An 11429-nucleotide genomic window follows, 5' to 3' on the forward strand; every position below is an offset into this window, starting at 1 on the left:
AAAAAACCAAACACAAAACCAAACCACCACAACAACCACCCCTGAAGTTATCTCAAACTTTTTGGAAAAGGCTGGAATATTCATAAACTCCGTGCGCCAAGCTCTGAATCATCCTAGGTGATTGTTCAGCGACTTTGGGTATTTAACTGTTTGAGAGGGAGGGAGCAAAGCCAGGCAGGGGAAAGCAAAGCCACCGCCGGGCACGGTGCTGATCAATGTGCGCAACTTTTAATCTCATGCTCAACTTTTGGATGCATATGTATATACAGTAAAGGAATTATGATCTGTTTAATGTGGTTACCACCAGACATCTGGAAAATCATTTGATCTTGGCAACCACGGAAGATTTCAAATGCTTACATTGGGACAGGCTGGTAGAAATCGGTTACTTCTCAATTATTTTTTTTTTCACTCCGCTTATGAATGAAACGAAATACTTGACCCAAGCTTTTAATTAGTTCAATATTGATCTCAAGCGTTTGGTATGTCCCCACCTCCTCTTTTCGTCCTTATAATTGGGTTACACCGACTGCAGCCTCACACGGAGAAGGTGAAAACGCCGATTGAAATTAATAGGGACACTCTGGGGGTAATTTGGCCCGTGACTATTTCACGTCCAGTATCAAAGGAGTTAAGCCCTCGGCGTAGTTCAATGCCAGTCCTTCGCGGGACTACATAACCTCCGAAATGTGGATTTTCTGTCTGTAATTCACGCGGGATTAGTGATCATCTCTTCATAATTAAAACCGTCTAGTTATTCTATAGGAATAAACATAATGAAAACCTTCCCGGGCCTCGGTTGCAGGTTAGAAATATTCTTTTCGGAGGATGGGAAAGGGGATTGGCTTATTTCACCCTCTCTTACCCGAATAGCATCAGCTGAGCTCTCGTTAACCCCCAGCCTGGGGTTGTCGCTTTGAACTAACGCGGTAAAAAAGGGGGGGGGGGGGGGGGGGGGGAGAGCCCCAGAAACAGGCAGCCACGCCTTGACTTTGTCGCTAGAAAGTGGCTTATTTCCCACTAACTACCCACTAACTGTGACAAGGTGTCCTCTTTTTTTAAACTAGCTCTCTCTCTATAAATTTACACACACATACCTTGCACTAGGTATACTGTGTTTGTGTATCATACATAAAAAACTTCCTATATATTCTCTCATCTATAAACGGATTTACAATATTTACCATCATTCTTTGCCCGGAGCTGTATTTGCAGAAGGCCACGGTCTATTCTGCTCCGGTCTGTCCTAGAGGGAAAATCTCCACCAACTTTAGTGAATGTGTAAAATTTCCGGGTCTGAGTTTCCTCTGGCACCGACTCCGTTGCAGAATGAAAAACGCAATGTGTTTTGTTTATTTTCTAAACCCACGTTCTTACAAGCAAAAAGGCCAAACTACAGCTCTGGGATTTGATCCCCAGAAACGAATCCCAATTCTAAACCAAAGTAATTGGGCAAGCCGCTGCTTTTCAGCTAGCAATAAAAAGGAATCAGTAGCGTTTTCCAGCCCCGCAACTGAAGGATCGGGTCCCTCCTACCTCTTGGTGCACAGGAACAGCCCATGGGATTTGGGAACTTGAAACTGGAAAGTTATTCACTGCTAATCGGTACTAAGTAAAACATAATGTCCTAAAAGTGGTGTGGAGAAGATGCAGTAGCTTTGAAGCTGCATCGCAATTAGGCGAAGAGCTGGGTAAGCAGTGTCCTGGCTAGTTTTATTTGAGCTCCATGTCCCAATAAAACAGCCCCCGCCCTCCCTTCCTCCCCCATCCCGCAATTATTGAAAAGCTAAGGCACAAAAAAACAAAAATACTGAAGGCCAAAAAAACAGACTGCAGTGCACTAGCTCCAAACGTCTGGCCCCTCGCTTGAGGCCATAATTAATTTGAGATTTATTTTTATTGGAGAACCCAGTCTCGTCTGACCTTAGCCAAACAAGACTTCAGCTAGACCCTTGATGCGCTTGAATGGAACAGAATATTTCTCTCTAACTTCTCTTCAGGCGTCCGTGCCTGCTTTGAATTTGTTCCCTCAGACTTCATATATTTGGAGATTTGCAGGAAAGATTTAAAGCATTTTTCCCCCTTAGCATTCACTTTCTTGTTCTTCACTTTTTGCTCCCCTTCCCCTCCACACCTCCCCTCTTTCTAAACACAGGACTGGGAGAGCATAGGAAAGGCTGGAATACAAAATTCCCTGGATTCAGCATGTTGGTGGGGGGCGTTTTTCTGTAAATCGTGAAAGAATGGAGCCATTGGAAGGTTGCAGAGTTGGGGAGGGGGGGGTCGGTTTCTTGAATGCTGCTAGGGGCAGGAGTCACTGTAAAAGCTTATCCCTTGTGCCCGAGCGCCTGGTTTATTTTAGAAAGATCCAACATGCAGCATTTCCAGGAAAGAAACAACGTTTCTCCCACCTTTTCCACCTAAACTCAAACGGTGTCTTGAAGGCAAAGAGGGGAAGAACGAGCGCCAGCCCTTCCCCACGCAGGGGACACGTCAGGCTGGACACCGGGAAGGGGAAAAGGATTTTTCTACTTAAAATAAGAGAGGTAGGTGCAAACAAGAACTAAATCCTTAAGCACCAAGTTGTCATAAGGCATTAATCAATGACTTGCTAAAGTCTAACAACTTAGCAGCGGTTCTGCCTGAAGAAATGAGCGTCAGAAAATAAAAAAAATAAATAAAATAAAAAAAAAAAAAGAGAGAGAGAGAGAACGATTCGGTGTATACGTAGATTAATCATCACGAAGTATGAGAATGACCTAAGAGCTCAGTGCAGCTTCTGCCCGCTCTACCCCTGCCGGCAAAGCTGCTGCAATTCCCACCTTCCCACCCGACCCCGTCTGGGAGGAACTGAAATTCTGCGGGACGCAGGAATTGCCAAAGAAAAAAAAAAAAAAGGAGGCAGAAATGGATGCGCTAGAGGATGCTCTCAGTTCGAACTGGGGAAAAAAAAAGCAGTCCATGAAGGCTTTGGTTTTCCCTTTTCTGCCAGGCTGAGGCTCTCTAGCTGTTCTTAAGAGCGTGGGGCAGATTTCTGTCTGCTCCACACAGCCGCATTCCCAGCATCCATGCATCCCTGAGCACCTGCGGGATGACACCCGTGCAGCGCCTTCCCCTCGGTTATTCATCAGGCACCATCTCGGCGGCGAGACTTCCCTTGTAAAAAAAAATAATAATGAAATAACGGGATATTCTTTCCTTGCAACCTGCCCCCGAGCAGCCCCTAGCCGCTACTGTTCATCGGGAAAGATAACCTGTCTGTGTCAGGGTTTGTCAACAGCTTTCGTATTGCTCACTCCAAAGAAAATCTCACTGCTTTGTCCTTAAAAAAAAACTTTAAAACCCCTCTCTTCAGGGTTTCTGTAAACTTTCCAGGCAGAGTAAAAGCAAGAACAAACCAAATATTGTTTCCAGCCACTCAGACTATTTTTGCCTTCATGAATATGCTTCTTTGTACGGTACCACAAACGTTATGGCTGCATGAAATCCATTTTTAAAGCCAGAAGTCCCGCGCTTGCACGGTGGCTCCTCCCTGGAGGAAAGTCCACGGTCCAAGGTCTGGGCTGGAGAGCATTTTCCACACAAGCTCGCAAAAGGGACCACGCAGTTCCCCAAAACTCCGCAGGAGTCGGAATGGGGAGCAGGCACGCTGCCTCCCCAAGGAGCTTCGGGTCCGCGGGGATCCAAGGCGTCCCAGCACCTTACCTGAGCAGCTTCTGGGGAACTGCCTTAAACATCCCCCCTGGGGAGACCATTTTAAATACCATCCCCAGGCACGGCAGAGGAAAGGAGGGGAAAAGCAGGGGTGATGCCAGGACACCCGCTCCAGCGTGATGGGAGGCATTGCCGTCCTCTCCTTCGGCTTCTTCTCCTGCACCGGCCAAGGGACTTTACCCACAGGTAAAGCCTCAAGCTGGCAGGGCTGGTACCTGGAAAAGGGGCTCCAGGGGGAGGGAGTTCACCCCGGGATGCTCAGGCGCTGCCGTGGGGAGGGCAGGAGCTGTATTTACAAGCTGGGGAACCGAAAGCAGAAACACTGACTTTCTCTTGGCGAGGAGGGGAGTGACAGAAGAGGAGATAAGTGCTTGGATGTTGCCGAAGGGCATAAGAAAAGAGCACACCCCCAAAATTATTCTTGTACCGCCTTTACACACATATTAAACCACAAACTGGCAGTGCAGAAGTGGAGCAAAGACTGCTGCGGCCCGAAGTAGCTTGTGGCAATGGTAATAATTAAAAATTCAGTATTGAGAGGTCATGTTGCTTTGCTTATAGCTCTAATCCTTTCCATATCCCTACAGTCAGGATTCCAGTGCTGTCTTTTAAAATTTAATTTCCCAATTATATTACATGTCTCATTCTCTAAAGTCAAATGCTCATGTTTAGATGAGATTAGCACCCTCTGATATACTGTAAATTATTAAGTACTTGCAGATCAGTAAGTCCCATAATGGTATAAGGAATAGAAATACTTTATCAGTTATGCAGACTAAACCAGTCGGGATCAAAATGATTTTTTTTTTAATATTTATGATTTCCTACCTCTCTATTGTGTTAAGGCCCATAACAAAAAGTGTGTAGGAGAGAGGAAAACGGGCAGTCCCGTCAGTAGGTTATACAGGATCTTTTGACAGTGCTTTAGATACAGATCCGTATGTCCTATGTGGTTGTGATGTAAATCAAGGTTACAACACCGAGAAGCTGAACTTTGCCAGTATGACTCAACATAAACCATCCTTGTTAAAACAAACCATCTTAAAAATGAAATCCTCCTCTTCCTCCTCCAGCCACCTAGGCCCAACCCTCCCCTTTGCATTTTGAAAGCCATGGCAAGAAAAACAATGTGGCCTGAAGGTGGTCATAGGCTATTTTGTACCCCAGGGGCATGACAGTGAATTTATTCCTCCTGGGAGCTCCTGTGAAACACCCTGACAGCAACCCCCTCTCAGTTACAACATACAGAGATGAGGCATTTTTCTGCAGAAGGCACAGTATAAACAAAGTTTATATACATGATGCATTTGTTGGCGAGGATTTATAGAAGACGTTGATCCCAATCTTGCTTTTTCTACTGTGTAATGGGGGTAGTGTATGCATCGTCAGCTGAGATCCCCTGAAAGTAACAAATAAAATATTTCTCCCTCCCACAAGACAAGTAAATAAGTTTTTCTGGAGAAGGAATGACATGAAAGAAAATAATAATAAAAAAAGACCTGGGAAGAAAGAGGAATTGGAACTCAACCTCCTGCTTTTCAATCTTGCTCACCACAACTTGGTAAGTCCTCAAAGATCAGTGTGGGGAAGCAGGAAAGAGAAGGCAGGTGCTGTCTAAATCCAAACAGTGCCTTGTTCTTATCTTACACAGCACTTTCATCCACACTTTAAAGATGAAGAAGTGGAGGAACAGAGAGTTGAAGTGTCTTGCTCAGGAACACCAAGCCCACCCCAGCAGGTCTGGGATCCGTATCCATGTTTCCCAACCATCTGCCTAGATTGTTAGTCAATCCCATCTCTTCTACAAATCAGCCAGTCACAGGCAGAATGTCTCTGCTGGCTCTGGATGCATTCGAGTCAGTGGAAACTCTCACTAAACTCGGAGGGGCCAGAGATTGACCAAACCCATATGTTTAAGGCTCTGATTCTCCTGAATTTAAGCATGTTTCTACTTTTAAAAACACTCTCACTGATCTGAATGAGCTACCCAGGTACCATTTTGCACCCCTGGTACTGGGCTGCCCAACTTAAAACTTTTAAGAGTCAATAGGAGATATTTGCTTTGTCTTCAGAGGACTTTGGATCAGTCCTAAGAGACTTCTGTCAAAATCCTGTTGTTTTTTTAAGCACGGGAACAGGTCATTTCCCCAATGACATTGGTGTGAATGAAACTTTACAGACAGAACACCAAAGACACGGTCCTTGCCCAAAATAACGGCAGCTGATGATGAAGGGTTGTAATAAAAGGCAGAGTTCAGCACTACACAACTCGCTTATCCCTCCACTGCAGAAACACTGGATATAAGTTCAGCCTGAGGAGTTCTTCCTGGTGGATAAAACACATACTTATGTGAAGAGAACTTTGTCCAAGCACTTTGCCTGCAGGATTGTACTTAATGAGAAGGCTATCCCGACACAGTAACGGACAGACTCACTCAATCCTGCTGGAATGTTAAATTATTTAGGCCTGGATCTTGGTTCCACTTAATTCAAAAGGAATTTTGCTACTAACTGGAGCGGCAACTGGATCTAGCCTCACAACAAAAGGCAATGATACCATAATATAGGATGTCAAAGGGCCTTCATCTCTTCATTGTAAACAGAACACATCTCAGATCGTTTCCCACGTAAGGGAACTAACTCCAAAGAGAAATTAATGCTAAAGCTGGGCACAGACTGCATTACATCTTTCTTTACTTGAACTTTGAGTGAATTTGCTTTCGTGAGACTTGAATTTCATTTATTTTCCACAGAGTTTCTATTCTTCCAGAAGCTGGTACAAAGCTTTACAAATTTAAAAAGCAAAATTAAATCACCAACATTCCCTGAAACGTCGTGCTAAGAGTGCGATTTTGGGGGATATCAACTGAAAGTGGAATCTTGACCATTCCTGGTCGGATTTGCTCTAGAAACCTGGTCCGGAGAGCTGCACAAGTTCACCCAATCAGGGAAAACAAATAATGCCACATGACCTTTGAGTCATCCCACCAAGCTTGCATTTCAAATATTAATACTCTTAACAAACTGCTCACAAAATGAGCCATTGCCCACGGATTATATACAGAAATCATTCAGTGAATCACTTCCAATACTGTGTATGTATATGAAAATCACAATTGGCGCATGGATCATTGACTAAGGGTGGGGAAAAAAAAAAAAGAGACAAACACAAAATTCCTGTAATAAATTATTCATTACAAATTAACCACCCAGCTCTAGTTAACACCCTTCTGTGTTTCTTCAGCCTGAGAGAGAAGAGGCTTGTGTTTTAGATTTTCCCTAAGTGCTGTTGCATGCAGGGTTTGCCTTAAACGTGTAACCCAGATGTCCCAGGCTTGGTTTATTTACATTCTTGGGAACTGTTGTGGAAAAAAACCTATATGATGTCAAATATAATATACTACTCAATTGAGTTATAAAGGGACAAGGCTGTGCCAACCCTTCTTTGGTATTTGTTTTATTCTTATGAAAAAGAAAGAGGCAGAAGTGTCCCATCAAAATACATTCTAAGATCAATTTTTTTTTTTTACTTAAAAATAAAAAGATATACAAGCAACTATTTAGAGTGCAAGATCTAGTAGTATCTGTCATTAGCCATTATCAGTAAAATCAACTGAAGTCAGTTTGCCTACTAAATTGTATGGAAGCATTGCTCAAAGAAAACCATAAGTAACACTGTGAAAGAAATCCCAGTATTATATAGCGTTGCCTGGTGTGACAATCCATTTCTTCAGTAACTGAAAGAGATGTTTTGGTTTAACTCATTAAATATTTTTCCCCTTTAAATCCATTTTGAAACATACCTTTCAAAAAACATAACTTCACATATCATGTTGCATATTGAATTCAGTAGTTGGCACAGCAGAGAAGTAGAGGGATATTAAATGAAATTTAGCTCTGGTTCAAGACTAAATGGTATCTAGGAAATCAGAAAATTGGAAGCCAATTTAAGAAACCACTATGATATAATATTGGTAGCACACCACCACTATCATATTGGTTTCAGAGCAACAAACCACTACTATAATGTAATTCAGGACACCCTCACTGTAATACCAGTTATAGAATAACCCACCAAACCAAGCATCAATGCATTATAAAAGACAAGACCACTTTGACATATTGGTGGTCCCTGATGATACAACTTTTGACTCAACCCTGCATATTTCCAGAACAATAACTGTGATACTTGAGACCTCTCCCTCCAAAGGTAGGGGGATTATTTTTTTTCTGCTAAATTGATTGAGAATGGGAACGATATTTTCAACTAACACAAACGATTGTGAATTTTGGAGGATTGTAATTTTTGACATTACCTGTTTAAAGATGCTGTCATGTCTTACCTTGACGTAAGACGAAGTGTCTGGTACAGTCTGAAACATCCTTATTTGTTTAATAGATATATTTAAAGGTCCTAAAATTGACCTGAAATTAAAAAAAATATATAAATTAAATCATATATATATAAAAGTAAAGAAACAAAACATTGTTTAAAAAGTAAAATAAGTAATAAAATTTAAAGCTCAAGTATTAAAGTATACCTTTTAAAGGACACAGAAAGACATCCACCACAGTAACTAAAAGTCAAGTAATAGACAGGACTTCACAAAGCAGGGTTTCATTTCTGTGCTTTAACAACAGTTTGGGTTTGCTTTTGGATTCCCCCTCCTCAGGAAGAGAGCCTTCTTCACTTTTGACCGGAGCAGAGGGAAATGTTTGACATTTGATTAACTGAATTTCTTAGCCAACAATTAAAAGCCAGCTGAAATACTCATGTTTTCATGTCGAGACTAGTTAACCCTATTGACTTGTATCCAAGGGTTTCACTTGGCTAAATGAAGGGCAGTTGCCTTTCGTGACTCATTGAAACCATTCCGAGCCATTAGCCTGCCGGCCTCTATTGATTTAAAGTACCTTTCTCACCAATAATAATTAAACAATAAATTAAAAAAAAAAAATAGCGAAGGAAGTATCATTCCAAATAGCAATAAAAACCCCCAGGCTTGTCAATCTCAGCCTTTCTATTTCAGATAGTGCCGTTATTCAGTCAAACATAGCGGTGCTTTATCTCAGGCTTGCATCAATGCAGTACATCTGTTTTTCTGTACTTCTAAGACTTGATGATCTCCTGATGAACAGGTTTTTTTGCCTCTTCCACCCCCCCCCCCCCCCCCCGAAGTCATCACGACAGAGATGCAGAGATTAACAACGATCCTGAAAAATGTAATGGTGTGTGGGAAAATAAATCTGGAGTAACTAAAATATCCGACAACTATTTTTCCTACCCGCTCCTCTCAGGATCTTTGGTCCCCTTGGAAAGCGCCAGAAAGCGATTAGCGTACTGTAATTAGTGCATCGTTAAGAAGCACGAGCCCACCCCCTCCCCGTCCTTAGCAAGCAGCTCGTTAAGTGCTTCTATTCTGACGGTCACGTTTTGCCGGGGTGGGAAGGGAAAAGTCAGAAATTTACCCAGATTTTACTGCAGGAAAATTATTCTACAGAATTAGAAATATGCATAAGGAGTTGCGCACGAGTGGTCAATACTCCTGGGTTGGGTGGTTGGTTTGTTTTTGTTTTTTTTTTTTTTTTTTTTTTTTTTTTTTTTCAAGCTCTTCAGGAAAAGCTGTGGGGTCCTAACTTTGCAGCTCGTTCAGATCTAATACAACCCAGACACCGCTGGTTAATCACGAAATATCCTCCGTTTGATTAATGAAGAAGCCCGCGCCGCGCTGGAGCTGTCTGCTCCCTACTCTGGGTAGCTGCCACCCCGCCGGTGAAAGCCCCTTCCTCGCCCCCAGCAATGCCAAAGAGCTGGCTTGCTTTGAAACATCTGCTGATTTAAAAAAAAAAAAATAAATAAGTAGAGAGAAAGAAAGCAAAAAAACCCCACAGCCCAACAACTCTGGAAAATAAAACGTTCGCTATCTGCACGTAAACCCCCCTTTTATTGATTTTTAAAGCATTTATTACGCGGCCAGCTGGCACAGAAGGGCAACCGATTATAAAATCGACAATGTGTTTCTGATAAGTACAATTCTTTTTTCTGTCGTCCTCCCTCCTAACACATTCCAGTTTCTTTTGCTTCTGAACTTGCAACGGGGGGTGGGGGTAGACAGAGTTGAGGGACAAGGTAATTTTGCTTAGCCAGTAAATTTTCTAGGGTCAAGGATTCACGTATCAGTTTCCCCTGCTCCCCTCTTTACCCCTGATTAGCGCTCCCCCCCACCCCCGATTACATCCCTCTTATAATTACGCATGTTCATAGAAATAAATACATCTGCATATTTGGAGCCAGTCTTAAGAAGTCTGCTGTGGATTATTTATCAATCGTATTGCCCTGCCAGCATCAGTCACAGTATAAAAGGGCCTCTTAAACTACTTTTAGATTCGCTTCTTGCTTATTCTTATTACTATTATTGAAATGACTCACCTTTTATACCCTTTCCCCTCAACCAGTGGCAGACCAGTTTGTAAAGATCCAGGTTGAGACCAAAAATAAAACTCCCCACCAGTTCTGGATTACTACCCTGCTGCTGCAGTTTTGCAAAGAGGAGAGATTAAACTTGTTAGATCCAAAGCAGCGCCGAAGTTAAAATTCCCAGCCCATCCAGACAGGCTGCATCAACCAGGCATTTCCTCAGGGGGCTTCTGTAATGCTCGCAGCTCCAGGACGTGCTTTCCTTTCCCTCTCTTCTATGCTCTCTACTTTTCATTTGATTTCCGTTTTCCCCCTTATCGATATTTCAGCTCTTCCCTCAGATTAATCATGGCTATGCGGCACCTTCGCCCAATGAGCCTGCCTGGCGCTACTCACAACTTTAAAGAACAACAAAAAAAAAAAAAAAAAAAGAGAGAAAAAAAAATTCACAACTTTCTTAAAAAAATATTGCTGAGGAGTCAAGCCGAAAGGAGACGCTGAGTGGAGCTCAAGTGCTACTTTAAATCCCCTTTTAAAATAAGGAAGTTTCAAATATCCGTTTTTAAATCATCGTTCCTTACTTTGAGCTTTTTTTCCTGAGTCTTACCTTGAAAATAGTTAACCCATTTCCCCCTGAAGCAGAACTGAAAATAGTACAGACGACGCTACAGATGCACACGGCTGGAAAAGGGAGATGAAATCGCCTCGAAACTATTCTCTCTATTGGATCAAGAATTCCGGATTTCTCTCTGCAAGCCGAAACCTCCAGATCCTTTTAGCTATTTAATAATACCCCATCGAATAGTAACGCATTTAGGGAGGGAAAGGAAACACATCTTCAATCCAGGGATATTTTTTTTCGCCAACGTCACGTTTCTGATGAATATTGTCATCTCAGAAGGGTTCGCAGATAATATTTTGCACTAACCTGGGGAAGAAACTTCCAGGGATTTTAGTACGACATCAATTTTAAATGTAACCCTCAGAAGGGTTACCAAAACTATTTGGAAAATGTCCTTCCACTCTCTATTCTCTTTCTCTCCTTCCCGGCTTTGCCCCAAATTCCAACATATTGAAACATTTTTCTCCTTAATAAGAGGAACATATAAAGTGAAGGGGTGAAAGGGCAACTTGGGAGCCGTGCCTAGAGCTCCGCACACAATTTACTCTCTGGTAGACGAGGCGTTTAGCATTCCTCCCAATTTCCAACGAAAACAGACTCAGACCTGTACCCAGTGACCAGGGACCTCGCCAGAGCCACTTTTTAATATAGAAATTCTTCGGATTCTTTGTTATT

The 11429-nt window shown here is 42.5% G+C and overlaps 1 protein-coding gene across 3 annotated transcripts in view; it reads right to left on the reverse strand.

Annotated features, from left to right (window-relative positions):
- Positions 1-10522, reverse strand: part of FLI1 (Fli-1 proto-oncogene, ETS transcription factor) — an 89125-nt gene extending 78603 nt beyond the window's left edge. Inside the window, exons 1-2 of one of the 3 annotated variants that reach the window (XM_054223149.1) lie at positions 10145-10522; positions 8058-8139 (exon numbers count right to left, since the gene is read on the reverse strand). In XM_054223149.1, coding sequence (XP_054079124.1) covers positions 8058-8096 — 39 coding nt within the window. In that variant the 5' untranslated portion in view covers positions 8097-8139; positions 10145-10522. Of the gene's footprint in view, positions 1-8030; positions 8140-9183; positions 9202-10144 lie in introns of those variants that run through there. The other 2 variants (XM_054223148.1, XM_054223150.1) reach the window with 2 other exon arrangements.
- Positions 10523-11429: the final 907 nt, after the last annotated feature.

This window comes from Rissa tridactyla, chromosome 17 (genome assembly GCF_028500815.1).
Source record: "Rissa tridactyla isolate bRisTri1 chromosome 17, bRisTri1.patW.cur.20221130, whole genome shotgun sequence".
NCBI classification, from domain to species: Eukaryota; Metazoa; Chordata; class Aves; order Charadriiformes; family Laridae; genus Rissa; species Rissa tridactyla.